An 18,182-nucleotide genomic window follows, 5' to 3' on the forward strand; every position below is an offset into this window, starting at 1 on the left:
GTAAAGAGGCCACGCCCTTTGTTTAGTTTCGTAGGACTGACTGGCACGAAGGCACTGCTTCCTTTTTTTTGCAGAATGAAACAGAAACCACACACACACTGTAGGCTGATACTCAGAGGCCACGCCCCCATTCTTTACTGTAACTTAAAACGAAGAGGCCACGCCCTCCTTCTTCTTCACTTTAACCTGAAACACAGAAGCCACGCCCTCCTTTCTTCACTTTAACTTAAACGCAGAGGCTCCGCCTTGTTCCTTCTTTAACTTAACACAAAGAGGGCGTGCCCTCCTTCCTCTTTACTATAACCAGAAACACAGAGGCCACACCCTAGTTATTCTTTACTGTAACCCAAAACATTGAGGCCACGCCCTCCCCTTTCTTCATTTTAACCTGAAACACAGGCCACGCCCTCCTCCTTCTTGACTTTAAACTGAAACAAAGGCCACGCCCCTCTCCTTCTTCACGGTAACCTGAAACACGGTGCCCACACCCTTCTCCCTCTTCACTTTAATCTGAAACAAAGGCCACACCCTGTTCCTTCTTACATTTGAAACACAGGCCACGCCCTCCTCCTCCTTCTTCACTGTAACCTAAAACACAGGCCACGCCCTCCTCCTTCTTCTGCACTTTACCCTGAAACACAGAAGCCACGCCCTGTTTCTTTTTCATTTTTTAACCTAAAACACAGAGGCCACACCCTGCTTCACTTTAACCTGAAATATAGAGGCCACACCCTACTCCTCCTCCTTTGCAGTTTATTTAAAGGTTTCTAAACATGCCACAGCCTTTCAGTACTGAGCTTATCACTTTCTCTGTACTCACATCGTTTACAATTTCTTTTGGTTAATCAGGTACAACATGCTCAGTTTATCGTGTTTATTCAGGACGCAGTTACGCCTCGGGTCGGGTGTCTCTTCCTCATCACACGTCGACGCGTCTGCTTTTTATTGGCTCCACGGGAGCGTTAATGTTCTGCATGTGACCAAAATTTTATTAGTTTTTTTGTTGCTTCATATCTTCCACTTTGCTGGAGTTCTTAACCTGTACGTGTCTACACTGGTACATGTGCCAATTTGTGTGTGTTTGTGTGTGTGTATAGAGACATGACGTTCAGGTCTGGGAATGATAATGTCCTCTCAGTCTGGATGCCCTGTAATCAACCCCATCCTCTGTCCTGTATAAGGCGATGACACCCAGCAGAGGCCACGGTTACGGCCAAGGTTATGTTGCATCTTTGTTGCTTAGCAACTTCACGGTCAGATTATTTCTGCATGGCTCAGGGAGGAGATGCATCAGGACCAGGTCCCCTGGGGTTCTTCCATCTGGATGTCTGACACTGACGTTAAGTGAGTTAGCTAATTGACAATGTGGAGCACGTTTCACGACGGATATAAAGTGTATGTCAGGATATGACGTGAATACTCCCGTAAAGATTAACCTTTGGTTATTAAAAATGTTGATAAAATGGACGAAAGTGTCCAAGGTTAGGGGTATGAAGGTGTTCTGCTAGAAAAAAAAAATGCACTAGTATAGAAAACAAAGTTGGTCCTAATCTATTAACCTTAATTAAAGCTGGGGAACGTTATATGTTCTCATCTAAGCGCTGGTGGGTTTTATGGCTTTCTCACAAAAATTTCCAATTAGGGACTTGATACATCTCCCCAGTTTAGACCAAGTTACCATAGTGAACTTAATCGCTTAAAAACACGAGAACGAGAACGCTATTAGAAATGATTTCTAATCTGTAACTTACGTCTCTTCAGAGAATCCTCCGTCTTTATGGGACAGGCTTTGATATGCAAATCAGCACGGCACTCCGATGAATGTCCAAATTAGTATTTTTCATCAGCTCTAATCACAGGCTTCTTTTACAGCAAGGTAATAGTCCATAATGTCGCCTGATTCTGCACATATCTGATCTGATAAACACGACTCATTCAGGAGAAAACTGATGTTTCACAAGTCTGAAATTAAAAAGGAACGCAGGCGACGTGGTCTGGAACAAGTCGACAGAAAAAAAATGGAAGTAAGGTCTGGTCGTGATCTGATATAAGGAAAAATGTGGATTTATGTCTGACATCATTTTCCAGGGTTGCATTTCAGACACGTACATAAGAATACTGCGTTTTACAGCCTCAGTGTTCAGAGCTGAAAAAAAGGATATCCACAGTACATCACATCTAGGAAGGGGGTTAAAACTTTTAAACTCAGTCCATATTGGAGTAACTTGATACTGATAAGAGCAGTTCAATAAGAGTAGTATTAATGGGCTCTTTCTAATATTTTGTTGTTGCTATAGTAACATCTCAATCACATGGATTGGTTTGTGTAATCTCTGTGCTAACGGATTGATTATAAGGAGTCTCCAGTTTCAGAGGCTCGCAACATCCACATTGACGAGTAACGTGAGTTTGGAGTAATAAAGTTTATGTTTTTTGTTTGTTTCTTTGTGTTTGTTTCTTTGTACCATGACAAGCTGAGGGGTTGGGACAGGGTGTTTATTTGTTTTTATTACGAATGTCGTTCAATTCAAACCGGGACTTGTACAGATTGTACAGAAGGAAAAACAATTATGAAAATTAAAACTCAATTTATTTCTCTATATAATCCCCTGCTACACTAATCCCAGCATTATCTCAAATATTCCTTAGTACCCAGGAGACATGATCGGACTGCCTGTCTGATTCACGTCTGAAACGCCGGCCTCCCAGGAACTCCTTTAACGGCCCAAATACGTGGAAATTGGAGCGAGGTCAGGAGTGTGCGGGTAATTAGGCAATAACTCCTGTAACGTGTGAGTGGTGTTGCTAAATGATTGTGTGTACAGTTCACACGGAAAGATGCGTCTCCTCCGCAAATTAGCAATACATTTTTAAAGATCATGCGTTCTATTTCCTGAATGTTCACGGGAACGAGTTCAGTCGGCTCCCAGCCACCTCAGCCAGCTCATGTTTCATAGCGGACATAAGAACGTAGCTGAAGTGTGCCAAATCTTGACTAATCCTTAGATGAAATCATAACAGTTTGTGAAGTTTCTTAAATATTGACGTATGAATTCTGCATGTTTTTGGACTCTTATCTTTTACAAAAAGGCATAAACCACCTACAGAGTCCCAAAGAAGTACGACGGGCCAACTACAAATAACTTACACACTGTTACACTGGGGATCATCACTGAGGTTCTGCTGGCTGGAGCTGGAGTTTGTCGTGTTCGAGGTAAGTTTACCTTTCTGTTTTGGATGCGATTCCCGTTTTTCTGTCTCCCAATTAATGTTCATCTTAATCTCAGGATGGACAATTAGCAATATTTCAGTTTTTATTAGTGTAGAGATTCACGTGATGTAAAAACCTGAACCTACGGAGTTGTTTTTAATCACTTTATACACACCCATGAATTTTATGCTGCTTTAAAATGTTAATATGTAATTTGTTTATTAAATGCTAAATCTTGTTAACAGATGTTTCTATCAACATGACTACTGTATGTTTTAAAATTTGGATACAGTGCAGAAAGTTAGTTTAGGACTCTATAGAAGTTACTGTTCTACTTATCACATTGAGGCAGGTATAAATCTATATACATATAGTCAGACTGCTATAACTGAATACCTCGTCGTCCGTGCTGTCGAAGGGGAAGAACCGGTTGGTGTATCCATTATCCTTGAAGGAAAGGAAATTTTGCAAGAATGGGTCTAATTCATGCCCATAACCGTCCATACCCCCGAGCCCTGAGCTATCCCCAAAAGTGCAAGCTTTAAAGATGAAGTTATCATCTTAAAAGCTATTGATATGGCTTGACTACAGGTGTTTACATGTTCAGCTGTTGCTTAAAATGTTTTAATGTATTAGGGTTTCAATGGTATACCCTTAAGTGCACTAGTGCAGAGTGCTGCATGTTGCATCTTCACTGCTTCAGAAGGCTATTAAGCTTAAATCATACGTTCTAAAAAGGACTATTCTACAGCTGTAATTTATTTTATTTTATAAATTTTTTTACACCATTTTGTTTAAAACAAGTATCTCAGGCCTGGTGCCATGCATGTGTTCCTACGGATGCTAAATTTATCTGAATGCACTTTTATTAAAAAAAGACAACCTGAATGTTAATGTCAAAAACATTCGGTAATGTTGGTAAATAAACTGTTAGATAATATTTTAGTTGTGTGATTTGTAAAAAATATAGATGAAATAATTACAGTTTCTTTACAAAACATGAATTAGCAATGTTTACATTATTATAAGGAGTAATATAAATTGAAACAAGTAAGCGATAATCTGACAAAACAAAATTACAAGGTTCCTGTTGATATAACAATAAATTAACTTTACATGATTATTTTAAATAAATCTAACTTCTGCATTAAATATAATTATGTAACTTTTACTTGGTTTCTTCATGAGCATTAATTTATTTATGAAGTAGATTGACTTGACAATGACGAGTGAGTTGTGCTTAATATTGGAGCAACAAAATTGTTACGAGGATTTTATCAAGTTTATTTTTTCAGTCTGTGCAATTACGGGAAAATAATCAATCACCTTTATACCAATGACATTTCGGTATTTGGCAGACGCTCTTATCCAGAGTGACTTATATTTTTATCTCATTATACATCTGAGCAGTTGAGGGTTAAGGGCCTCGCTCAAGGGCTCAACAGGGACAACTTGGTGGTTGTGGGGTTTGAACTTTCCGAACCGTAGTCCAGTGCCTTAACCACTGAGCTACGCCTGATCCATATAATTAATAGAAGTTTTATTCTTTGTACTAAAGAAGAAAATGGCTTATTTAGTGAGTATATCTGTCTCGTTCATTGGTCAGACGGCGGAAACTCTTTCAGCAGGACGCGTCAGTGCAGGCGTGCTAACAGCCGGATGCAATTGAAAAGCGAGTAAATATGATTTTGAGTCACATTTCACGCTCACGACCGCTCGCGGGTTCGGTGATGAGGCACAGCAATGTAGCTTCACATCACTTTCCCTGAACGAGCCTTTAGGATTTTCTTCCTCTTTAAAGCGCTGACGCGGGTCACCGAACGAGAACAGCAGGTTCTGCCTTGAGCGTATCGCGTGTGTACAACAGCGTGCACGTTTGCAATGAATGCCAATGATGCACGGGCAGGTTGCTGATAAAGACTCGAAACGCTTCATTTTCGGCGCACGTCAGAGACGGCCGCGCTCTAATGGATGAATTTTATTCAAATCCTGCTCGCTTATGGGTCGTAATTAATTGCATGAATCGGATGAGACGCTGGCAGAAAGGATGAGCTCGTGCGTATCGTTTCAGCCCACGAGCTGAGTTATCATTCACTGAAAAGTGAAATTAGGATTCGATTTGTAGGTGTACGGCCTTTGGCACAATGACTTCATCTTTTGTCTGTATTCTTAAATGCTGTGGATGGAATGATGGGAAAAGAAAAATCAATATGCAATTAAAATGAAGAAGACTCTGAAAGCATTAAATTGGGACGGGTCAAAGGGTACATATCAGCCCTGAGTCTCGGAGGGTCTACAATTGACCTTGGAGTTTCCTTAATGATATGATACTGATACAGGGCGGGTGAAAAGTACTATAACTAGGCATTAGAAATTGGTATTAACGTTCATATTCCTCCAGAGGCTTTGTCCTGTCTCCACTTTGTCCCAGCCATCCCATTACATTACATTACATGTCCCATTACATCCTGTGTAATAAAGTACGTTTGCATGAGAAATGTGGACTTTAGTACCAATTATTTTATGCCTAGTTACTTTCTACCCACCCTGTATAACTGACAATACAGTTGATATGTATTGAGATGATAAATGGTTTGGTTGAAACACCAAATACATGATGTTGAAGGACTCTTAATCCTGTTCCAGTCATTTCAAATCTCCTTAGTTGTTTTCTTTGCTTAATGCAGCCCAATAATTTAACCCTTCTTCTGAAATGGCGACCTTTTTTATTATTATTATTTTTTTTGGTCGGCTGATTTTATTATTATTATTATTATTATTATTATTATTATTATTATTATCATTTCAGTGCACAGTCATATCATCTAGACTATATTACAATTCTGAGTAATACTTGTATTAAAGGAGGCCTTAAAATTGAACTGATAGATGATGAGGATATTTATGTATCTAGCTATGATTTGATTTCATGCTTTGCAGTAATATCTCTATTACTATTATTATTATTATTATTATTCCTTACGTTCTTACAATCATCAGTCTTTGGTCTATTTTTTTAAATTCCTTGTTTACTTATTGATTGAGATTTTGTTTATACAAAAGGAAAACTATAACTATCCAAGGTTACAATAAAAAATTTATTTGTGTTTAACAGTATTTTAGGTCAGAAAGAGCAAAAAAGTGTAATTTTTTTTTTTACTTTTGGATAGCCTCTAACAACATCTCTTAACATTGCCGGTCATAGATTGACATTTTATTTATTTAAAGTTATTTTTGTAACTTAGCGATTGCACCACCAGGGTCGAGGGTTCGATTCCCGCCTCAGGGTCTGTGTGTGTGTGTGTGTGGAGTTTGCATGTTCTCCCTGCGCTTGGTGAGGTTTCCTCCAGGTTCCCCGGTTTCCTCCCACAGTCCAAAGGCATGCAGTTTAGTCTAATTGCTGTTTCCAAATTGCCCGTAGTGTGTGAATGTTTGTCCTACAATGGATTGGCACCATGTCCAGGGTGTCCACCTGCCTAGTGCCCCGTGTCCCCTGGTAGAGTCTCCAGGCTCCCTACTACCCTGTACAGGATAAGCGATATAGAGAATGAGTGAATAAGCATGAATTTACATACAAGTGTTTAAATAAACAAGAAGGTTATGACTTATTTATCACTTACATCATAACAGATATATATATATATATGTTCCTCTTTTTTTTTCTCCAGTCTCAGGTTTTTTTTTTTAAACAAAAAAAAAAAAAAACTTGTCAGGTTACCGAGAAACCGCAAAGAAATGTGAACATCTCTGTCCTGCAAATGTCTATAAAAGTTCAAGTTGAAACATCAGCGGGTACAGTACTGACACTGGAGACTCCTTACACAATGTATTGACTATTTTTTTTCCTGTAACCTGCTAGCCCAGTTCCATGTCTGAACCTAAACACCACAATGTCATTAGCATCGGTCTTTAAGTTTAAACGAGACCAGCAGGACGCACAAGTGCTTCTCCGTCTGCCAGTTGAGCTCAGCTTGACCACCTTTTCCTGTTTTTTTTTACATCTTTTTTTTTTTACCATTGTGGCACTTGTCAGATAAAAAAAAAAAACACTTCCTTGTTTCGAGCCATGTAGCGTGCGAGGAAGTCAGAACTGAAGATGTTGAGATCAGCTTCTCATTCGAGGGCCGATGGACGTCACCAGACGCCGGTGAGGAAACGAGTTGCGAGAGAAATAAAATTCAGGTTCGATCTCAGGAAGCGACGCGGTCCAGTGAAAGACTGGAAGTTCTGCGAGTGTGCAATGCCCGAGAACTGCAAAAGCTGACAACATCAAAGCCTTTTCCTGTGTAATGCATTCACCAGCTTTGTTTTCTTCACATAGGGCATGAAGACTTGCTGTGTGTGTGTGTGTGTGTGTGTGTGTGTGTGTGTGTGTGTGTGTGTATACATGTGCACTGAATAAACCCAGGTATGTCAACAACCTTTTTATTTATGATTGCTTTTTTATTCTGTGCGGAGTCTCACCTCTGAGCTGCAGAGACCGAACGCTAATCTCTCTCTGAGCGCCGCACACGCATCGCGGGGGTCCGGGTCAGGGTGGTCATGTGATCCACTTGTGAAAAGAGTTACCTAGGAAAAGATTATAAACATAATCCAGACGCTTTGTGTTCTTTGTAGTAATGTGTTGTGAGACTTTGAAGTCAGAATTTTGTTTCCATCTTTTAGACAAAACACTTCAGGTGGTCCTGTTAAAAAAAAAAAATAATAATAATAATAATTTAAAAAATGCATAAAAAATTTAATCCTCCTATACTTTATCACAGTTCCTGTTATCAGTTACGTTATAGCAGCCTTACAGCGCAGCGCAGTCGATCAGTTGTCAATATGGTTTCTATAGTAACAGCTCTTTATGGAATGAGTCTCCAGTGTCGGTGCTTTGTAACAGTCAGAGAAAAGCTTTATAGAGTAAAAACGTAAACGTTTATGTTATTATTAGTATCATTATTAGTTTACAGTTAGTTAGTGTCAGGTGTTATTATTAGTTTATTATTCCATTGTGCACAAACACACCTTGCACAATTAATAGTATTTGTACAGTTGCAAATTTGCACTTCTTCTAATTATTATTATATATTTTATCTCATTAGAGGGGCCGGTTTTGTAGCAAACCATTAATTATTGTCCAAAACATGGATTTATTCTTATCTAGGTGAAAAAGTGAGTAAGTAAATAACACCATTTTTCATAATACTTAATGCTTCTTATCTCCCGGTCCATGCTTCTCTTTTTGTAAATATGCTACATATTTATATTTTTATCAGATAAAAAGAAACACATTTGCTAAGTACAATTTCATGCCCTTTTATGTTTGTAGTGTCGGTTACTTTTTTAAATTTAAACCTTTCAACAATCTTAACTGTCATTCAGGTGAAACTTGAGTGATTAAGATTTCACATGAAAAGACATTAACGTGACAAAGTTTATTATTCTAAAATGCTAAATAATTAAGATATTGCAAAATGAATTTGACACGGTTACAGACACTACAGTTTTTTTTTTTTTTTTGCTTTTTTAAGCTTTTTCACTAAAAAACAATTTAAGCAACAATTATTATTATTATTATTATTATTATTATTATTATTAATACAGGTCATATGCTTCTAGAAGCTTAACACCAATTTAAGTATCAATACTCATGTAGAAATATGAATAATTTGCATTTGAAATGATTATTGTTTGACGCGAGACAATATAATGCTGAATATATAAACGTAAAATATATAAATATATACGGCTCATATAAAATCATCTCTCCTAAACAGCTAAAGTTAGGAACTTTACACTTTTAGGGGAAGTGAGATCAGTCACTTCCATGTTGCATAAACTTCAGAAGTAGCTACTTTAGCCCCGCACATTCACTGTATTATACTGTATGTACTGTATAACATAAAAAAATAATAAAATTAGCAGCAGTACTGTGTTTGTCCGTGTAAATCTTTCTATTTTTAAAACTTAATTACGCCTACTGTACAAGTTGCTGTAAATGAGCTGTTACTATAGAAACGTTATATATAATTTATTTAAGGCCAAGGGTTGTAATTAGTTTTTTTGGTGTAAATGTCTTTTCTTTTATCTTTTTATTTAATTACTTTGAGATACGTTCATGTGAAAAGTGCTATAGAAATTAGGATTATTATTAATATTATTATTTATGAGTGCATTAACAATGCAACGTTACTGTAAATTGCATTGGTGTCGCAGCGGATCCGCTTCAGCCACGTCTAACTGGAGTGACGCACTTTAAACTTATTGCGATCATATCCAAATGTCATTTCATAGCTTTTCATCTTTGGTTCGTTCTGTCGCTGTATATAATAACCTTCTTGTGTGTGTGTGTGTTGGGGAGGTGGGTAATAAGGGGAGAACAAACCACCGTGGAAATATACAGCCGCAGTTGTTAAATGTGATTTCTGTCTGTTATGACCCGTCATCAAGGCCGAGGCTTCAAAAAGAAGTGCCATAGAAAAATATATTTAAAAAAAAACCTGCATCTCACAACCTAAAGAGAATAGAGCTTTTTAAATCTGCAGTTCCATTATTCCACGTCCTCCCGTCGCTCGCGCTTCCACTCATCAGCACTCTTGTGCAGTAATAGTCAGAGCTCATTCTCTGTGAGTCAAAGTGCATTACAGAAATAATGGAATCGTTCTGCGAGGTTCTGCTCAGAACCTGTATTTCACGCCAGACTTTAGGCTACAGCCGCCAGACTGGAACCTGCTGTGTCTTTGTGATGGCACGGACGCCGGTTCCGTTGTGTACTCGCTGACCTGTTGTTCCACATAATGTTAGGTCTTGTTAACCTTTCTAAAAATAGACAATCACAAATAAAGAGAAAATGGGTGGCTGAACAGTTGCTCTGTGGTTTGCGTTGTCGCTTTGTGCCTCCAGGGTTGGGGGTTTGGAACTCAGCTCCGGTGTGTGTGTGTGTGTGTGTGTGTCGGGGATGTTTGCATTTTGTTCTTGTTCTTGGTGGAATTTTCTTCATGGATCCTAAATTCTTTGTAGTCTATAAGTGTGTGTGTGTGTGTGTGTGGGACTACCAGAGGATGGGGTTCTCAGCAATGCATCACCCTGTACAACACTGATTGACGCGTGTTATCTGTACACAGAGATTTCGGAGAAGACCAACATGACTGATGAGATCAGAAAGTTCATTAAAAAGAGAGTTTCTTGGTGTTTTTCACATTAGGGCTCCAGGATCGGTGATGAGAACAATTGACCCCCCAGAAGGTCTGGTGCATTTTGATTAGTGAGAACACAATCGTTCTGCGCATCAGTAACCATGCCCGAGTGTGTGCGCTCCGTTCGCATTCTCTGAGCTTCACTACTATGGCTGATACAGTAGGAAGGCACGCATTGCTTTTGACATTTTTTCTGAAATATTAATAACATTAGATACAGTGCAAAAGTTAATCACAATTAACATACAAGTCAATGAAAACGCCCGTGGAGTTTGATGTTCCGCCCGACGTCTGGTGTCATGTCAAACTACTTAAACATGTCCAGGTGAAATCCAGGAGAACAAAGAGTGGAAATGGTATAGATGTTCATCCGGAGACAAACCAGGAAGTGGAGGGGGAGAAAGAGAGGAAAAAAGGGAAAGAGAGACATATAGACAGTGAGAAAGAGAATGTGGTAATATTTGTTGCATATAAAAACAATTAAAACATTTAAAAAAGACACATAAATGAAGGGAAATGAAATAAACAGACATTAAGCCTCACTTAATCTTAATTCATGATTCCTCTCGGCACCGACTGCTTTAAAAAACAACCTGAAAGCGGCTTCATTTTCTTTGTTACCGTCCTTGATACCATTCGTGGTGCTACGTCTTTACTAAATCTTGCACAAAAAGCTAAAAAAATTAAAATAAAAAATATGTGAACTCGCTTTGTTTGTGTTTCCAACGAAGCAAACAGGTTTTGAGCGTCTCCTGGTCGTCCGCGTGACGTCGGTCGGTTCGGTTCGGTTCAGTCGCTCATATGCCGAAGATGCTTTGTTCTGCCGAGGCTCATTTCTTGCAAAATTTCAGTTTTTAGGGTGCAAAAAGGTGGGGGGCGGGGCATTCGCATGCCACAGTAACACTGTAAAGAGTTTAAAGGAAACATTAATGCTTTTAAAGTTTCTTAAGTTACCAGGAACTTTTTAATCTGTATTTTTCAGGATGATGTAACACTTACTACACTTACCGCAAACCTCTGTTACACCATCCTGAGGAATATGGGAGTACTTGTAAGCAGAAGCTTTACAGAAGGTCACCCGGAGGTCATTCGGGAAAATTGCAGAGGCGATGCAGCAAGCGGGAGATCGATAGGTCACTGCTGGCGAGAACCTCGATGAGAACTTATTAGTGCGTGTAATGCTAAAGGAATGTGTGTGTGTGTGTGTGTGTGTGAGAGAGAGAGAGAGAACAGCTGTTGCAGTATAATGAGTGAGAGAGAACATGTGGGTGGAGATGAAGAGAAACGCTCTAACAGTTGTTCTCAGAGGATGGACTTCGCACACATTACACCTCACTGCTGTCGGATCTCCGATCCAGTCCATGTTGATTTATTCTCTATAGCAGAAGTGCAGCTACAAAGCACAGATGTGTGTACAGTATATTAATGCGCTCCATCTAATACGTTATCGTTTCTATGGTAACAGGTCATTTCGGGGGGGAGTTGGCTTACGTGTACATCGCTAGCGTTTAGCGCTCTGTAACACTCAGGGGTTTTCAGATGTTTTAGGAAAGAAAGTTTTTTTTGTGGTTCACATGAAAGCTTGTTAACTTCAAAAAAGACAAAAATTAAGATGGTGGGGGGACGAATGGTTGTAGCTGCTTAAACATAAGTTAGCCTGTTATAATGTATACTGTAGGTCAGAGTGACATCAAGGTGGTTTTGGGTATTTTTGTCTGTCTTTGTTTTATCTGTTCGTCTTTGTTTCATTGCAATCGGCCTTTGAAATTTAAATGGAAAATTATATCATTAAAAAAATCAACTTAGGAAAAATCATGTTCCTTTCAAAAATCAACAGATGGCGCTGTACTTTTTTAATACGAGTGCAGTTGAAATCTACTTAATAAACACGATCTCATACCTTCACTCAGCACACTTCATGGTAACACGTAAAAACTTTACTTAATTCCATAATTCTACAGAAATTTAAAAAACACGCTAATGAGGGTGCAATAGCCGAAAGACAAAAAAAGAAAAAGAAGAAGAAGAAGAATTACATTCCACATGAACAAAGTCAGAGGCACATCTAGTTTAGAAAAAGTAAATTAATTAATTAAAAGTTTTTACTTTTCAGTTTTGTAGTAAGGTTTAAAATTCCCATTTATGATTTCCCAATTATTTCTGATTTAGTATTGACCATTACAAAGTGACCAGAAGTAATAAAAACAAGGTCATGTGATGTAATCAGTGTGAAATTTGTTACACATTTCAAACTGGATTCACAGTTTTGTTAAGGTTGGAAAAGGCTGCTCTAGGGTGTTTGCTCCTGTAGGTATCTTAACCATCTAAAGGAAGCTGGGGTCAGAGTGCAGGTTCGTCCAGGATACAGCGACCCTGAAGCAGATAAGGTTAAAGGCCATTGCTTAAGGGCTCAACAGTGGTAGATTGGCGGTGCTGGGGCTCAAACCCCGACATTTCGGTCACTAACTCACGAACGAGCCTCAACCAATGGAGCCATAAGGCATTACTAGAGAATTAAAGAAGAAAGCACTCACCCACTCATCGTCTATACCGTTTTATCCTCGACATGTGTCCATGGTCACATGGGCCTGGAGACTATCCCAGGAGACTTAGGGCATGAGGTGGGGTACACCCTGGACAAGGAACCCTCAACTGCTCAGATGTATAATGAGATAAAAATGTAAGTCGCTCTGGATAAGAGCGTCTGCCAAATGCCTAAATGTAATTAGACTAACCTGTTTGTCTTTGGGAACCTGGAAGAAACCCACCAAGCACGGAGAGAACATGCAAACTTCGCACCCCGAGGTGCGAATCGAACCCGGACCCTGCAGGTGCGAGGCGACAGTGCTAACCGCTAAGCCACAGTGCTGCTGAGAAAAAAGCATAGTTTCTAAAAAATAATTGAAATGGATAAAAGTATGTGGACACCTGACCATCAAATCACATAACTATTTAACTTTAACTTTTTGGGAGGATTTTAAATGTTTCTCTGTACCTTTATTCTGGATTAGCCTTTTTTTTAACTGAAGAATGGATTATATTCTAATTATATAAAAAGCATTATTATAATATTATGAAAAAATATTTTATTTCATTTAACTAAAATCTCTTCCTCCTCTTTGGCTTCTGTTCAATTCCAGAAAATTGTGGAATTTCTCATCAGTGAAGCATCCAGCCTTTGTAGCGTTCCCATGGTTACCGCAAGAATAGTTTCGACTGGGCTAAAAACTTTCAACTAATCATAAAAGTAAGCAGCGAATTGTGTTATTTTGGGCTTATTGAGTTCTGTATAAAGTGTGAAGGACAAAGCTCCAACACTTGTTAGTTAAACAGTAAAGAGACAAATGAGGAATGTGTGTTTAATGTGCTGAATGAGGACCGTAAAAAGATTACAAACAACTCTTTGGATTTCATCTTACTTAGCAGCATATTATAAAACATTTTACTGAACCATCAGGATCCTTTGCACCAAAAGTACAGGATATTAATAAAATTCAAGGTTGTTCAGTGTTCAGGCAGAAGGTTCTCGAGCTTCTCAAGGTTTCGAGAAGCCCCGTCAATGAAAAAGCAAAATAAATAAATAAATATGTGTCCAACATCTGAGCCCTAGTTATTGACCTGTTACTATAGAAACAACATTCCACCGTATTACACATCTTCCCATCCCTGGTCGTGGAGAGCCTCCTGTCCTCCTGTCCCCCTGTCCCCTTGTCCTCCTGTCCCCTGTCCCCTTGTCCTCCTGTCACATACAGTACCAGTGTTTCCACTTTCACTCACGCACGGCTGATGATTAGCTGAGATTAGTTCGATCATCCGTAAGGAAGATGCTGTCATGCGCAGGACTGAATCTTCTTGAAACATGTGACTCGCGTTATATTGGTTTCTGAAATGAGGACTCGCGTGATGGATGAGTAATAATACCCAAGTTTAATGATAAACATACTTAATTAATCATAGATGCAGTGAAGTGTGGGATTTCCTTTTATGGAATGTTTCTCCAGCGTATCAATCAGAAGTAAAGCTGTAACATTAAGTTTTTAGATTTGGTTATTGACATATTAACTTTATATTGAGAGGTATTATTATTATTTGGGCTGGTGATGCGCTTGTGTGTTGTGTCGTGATGTGTTGTGGACGCTCCGCATTGTTAAATGTGCGGTACATGCGGATGTGTCTTTTTTTATGTAAGTGTTGGTTAACTCATTTGTCATAGAGGAATAAAAGAGAGTACTTTTCCCAGAGTTGTAAAAAGTACACAAATTCTGCACTTGAGTAACTTAGAGACTCCCTGGGGCAAAAACTACTCGAGTAAAAGTAGAAGTCCTCAATTTACTACAAATTACTTGAGTAAAAGTACCGAAGTGCTCACCTTTAAATATCACACGAGTTAAGGGCTTTTTCCGTTGTTTGAAAAAATCTCTCTCTTTCCATCCTGACTGTGAATGTGTTGTTTTGTTTTTGTCGCTGTCTGAAACCACTCACACCACTTCTGATTTCAAATACCTTTTATGTTATTAGTCATGCCTCAAAGGAAGGGCAGCAGGTGGCTTCAGACACTACACTGACACGCCACTGCGGTTAGAAATGTAGTCAAGTTAAGCCTTTATATGTCACATATACATTACAGCACAGTGAAATTCTTTCTAAACATATCCCAGCATAAATAGGGTCAGAGGTGATACAGCACCCCTGGAGCAGATAGGTTTAAGGGCCTCACTCAAGGGCCCAACAGTGGCAACCTGGTGGAGCTGGGCATCAAACTGCCAACCTCCCGATCAGTAACCCAGTGCCTTAGCCCTCTGAGCCACCACTGCCATAAGTAGGAGTACGGATGCTTGTTGTAGGATGTAATGGAGTAAAATTTTTTTTTTTTTTTTTTTTTAAAGAATCCACTAATAAAACTACTCAAGTGAAGTCGAGATCAGTGTTGGGCGTAACAAAGTAATGCGTTAGAGTACTTGGATTATGTAACGAGTAATCTAACGCTTTAGGTTCGCCATTTAAGTACTCAGTTATTTTTTTTTAATGTAATCTGTTATTCAGACAATTTATGTAATCCGTCAGCCAGACAGCAGTCATTCTATTAGTGTGTGTGTGTGTGTGTCCTACAAACCCTGACCCCAATAACTCGTTCACCCCCCCTCTGTTATTCCTGCTGTTATACCCCTACCTCACCTATGCGGTTTGACTCGCGGTAAAAAGGGGTGTTAGGCACTGTAAGCCGCCGCGAGTGACCGCACGACGTTCGCGAAGTTCTGAAAAGTCTGCAGGGGCCGACGCGCGGAAAGATGGAAACCTAATCTCAGCGCAAAAACTCGCAGTGAATCATGATGAACCGTACTTACGGCCACCGCGTGAAACCGCGTAGGTGAGATAGGGGTAATAGTAGTTATCAGATTATGGGCTGAACTTTCGCTGAATGATGATGGTAGAATAATTATAAAGGTCTTGACTAAAACAACATGCATGAGGAATCACAAAGGAGTTATTTATTTTCTGCAATGGAAAAGTACTCAAGCTAGTTACTTTTATCAGAAAGTAACGCTGTAATGTAACTGATTACTTTTTAAAGACATTAATTTTGTAATATAATTAGTTATATGAAAGTAGACAGGGACAAAGAAAATATACTCGGCTTCTGTTTGTAGAAAATAAGAATCAGTTTCAGGGTGGAAAGTTTGGAAAGACTCCGCTGTACCGCACCACATCGCTGTTGATTATTTTCCCATCACAACCCTGGGTTTTATCCGTGTATCCCATCCTGACTGAATCAACTGCGTCACACCCTGCCGTCTTCCCTCAGAAATGAATAATCAAATCTTGCTGTAAAAACACAGAACACAGAGTCCTCACGTTGCTCACGAACACTATTGCTGGTTTCCTTTCATGTCCCAATGTGAAACAAAATAACCATGATGGATTATTAGGTGTTATTTTTTAACGAGGGTTTATTACTCATTAATATATTCTACACAGTGATACACAGTATTACAGCCTGGACTTAAAAGCAAGGACGTAAGCTTGAGGTGGCGTAGCGAGCCACGGCTATTTGAATCGACACAATATAAATCCGTCATTTGATTACAGCGAACAAATCTAAGCAGAGAGACGATGAGGGTTAAGACATTATCTAGGCATTAGGAAGAAGCTGGCTGTTTGACACAAAGTCCACAGTTACCTCAATCGATATGTTACAACGACTAATCACAATGATTCCAGGTCGTCCCTGCAAGACTGCATTGATTTTTCTTCTGAATCATGAAGGTATCCTGATTTTAGAGCAAACATAACCCACCTCTTGGAAAGGACAGGAAAGGCAGAAATAAATAAAAAAAACAGAAAATACACAGTTCAAAGTCAAACAAGTGATTTAAAAGCTTTCGGGTCAGGTTATTTCGAACGAGCGTCTTTATTCTTTGTGATCTTTGACCTAATAGCTGTTGAGCCTCTCGTTAAAGCCGACGCAACTCCAGTTGCAGCTCCATCCCGACGCCCAGCCGCAGCAGATCTCCCTGAAGGTCTTCCTCATCTCCTGACTCCTGAAGGCGTAGATAAGTGGGTCGATCACGGAGTTACACATGATCAGTATCAGGTACATGTTGAAGTGCGACATGAAGCAGACGCAATACGGGTTCCTGGGGCAAGAGATCATGAGAATGAGGTGGAGGAAAAACGGTGCCCAGCACACGACAAACACCCCGAGCAGGATGGTGAGCGTCACCGCGGCCTTCATGTTGGCCGCCTGCCACACAGGGCCGTTCCCCGGCAAGGCGGCGATGCGTTTCATGTGAAGCCGCGCCAAGAGGAACATGTGCACGTAGAGCGATGCCATGAGCGCGAGCATGGTGAAGAACATGCTGATAAGGCAGATGAGGACCGTAGCGCTCTCGGAGTAAATGATAAAGAGTACGCCAGATGCTGAGCAGAAACTCCAGATGCATACGATGATGACTGCCGCCCGGCGCTGGGTCATGATGTTGTGGTAGCGCAGGGCGTAGAAAATGGTGACGTAGCGGTCCACGGCGATGGCCAGGAGACTCCAAATGGAAGCCAGGAGCGAGCTGCAGATCATGGAGTCAAATACGTTGTCCATGCTTTTCACTACGTCTCCGGAGATGGTCAGGTTGCCGTTAGTTATTAGCGCCATCACTGCCGTTTCCGTCGCGTTCGATACACTCACCAGAAGGTCGGCCACCGCCAGGCTGCAAATGAAGAAGTACATGGGCGAGTGAAAGTTCTTGTTCTTGATGATGGCTGTGATTACCAGGATGTTCTCCAGAAGGCTGACCAACCCTAGCGTAATGAAGACCTCGGTGGAGATCAACAGCTGCTCGTAGCATCCCGACGCAGAGCTCCTTTCCCCGGAGGCGGCTTTGTTTCCGATCTGCACGCCCAGGCTGTGGTTCGGGTGGGCATGGTGCAGCCCGTGGTGCTCGAAAATGTTCATGTCTGTAGGATATCCTCACCACGGCTCTCTTCTTTCCATCTTCATTTAAGTTTTAAGTTTTATTTCGCTCTCTAAATCTGAGCTAAAGAGATGCTGCTTCTCTGCGCACCGTGTCATCCTCCAGCATCGGCGAGCTTTTCCAGCAGCTTTTATCAATAAACCCTCGCACACTTTCGAAGGCTGAAGAAAAGCATCTAAGGAGGCGCAGAGAGCCTTAACGAAGAGAACTGAGGTTGAGAGAAAGTGACCATAAAGGCATAAAAGATAAAAGAAGGTGAAGGAGCAGGAATCTGAAGTAGTGCACCTGCTCTGCTCTCCGGAGCATTCCTCTAGCAGAGTGACA

At 40.1% G+C, this 18,182-nt stretch overlaps 2 protein-coding genes across 5 annotated transcripts in view; one reads left to right on the forward strand and one right to left on the reverse strand.

The window, feature by feature from the left end:
- The first annotated feature begins 7,567 nt into the window (after nucleotides 1-7,567).
- Nucleotides 7,568-18,182, forward strand: part of gad3 (glutamate decarboxylase 3) — a 36,313-nt gene continuing 25,698 nt past the window's right edge. The window contains exons 1-2 of one of the 4 annotated variants that reach the window (XM_053486449.1): nucleotides 7,585-7,619; nucleotides 13,533-13,639. The gene's annotated coding sequence lies outside the window, so the exon portion shown is untranslated. Of the gene's footprint in view, nucleotides 7,620-13,257; nucleotides 13,309-13,476; nucleotides 13,640-18,182 lie in introns of those variants that run through there. The other 3 variants (XM_053486453.1, XM_053486451.1, XM_053486454.1) reach the window with 3 other exon arrangements.
- mc4r (melanocortin 4 receptor) lies at nucleotides 16,289-18,048 on the reverse strand. The gene has a single exon (XM_053486456.1). It carries the CDS (start codon nucleotides 17,837-17,839, stop codon nucleotides 16,823-16,825), a length of 1,017 nt encoding a protein of 338 aa, XP_053342431.1. The 5' UTR covers nucleotides 17,840-18,048; the 3' UTR covers nucleotides 16,289-16,822.

This window comes from Clarias gariepinus, chromosome 25 (assembly GCF_024256425.1).
Source record: "Clarias gariepinus isolate MV-2021 ecotype Netherlands chromosome 25, CGAR_prim_01v2, whole genome shotgun sequence".
In the NCBI taxonomy this organism is placed as follows: domain Eukaryota; kingdom Metazoa; phylum Chordata; class Actinopteri; order Siluriformes; family Clariidae; genus Clarias; species Clarias gariepinus.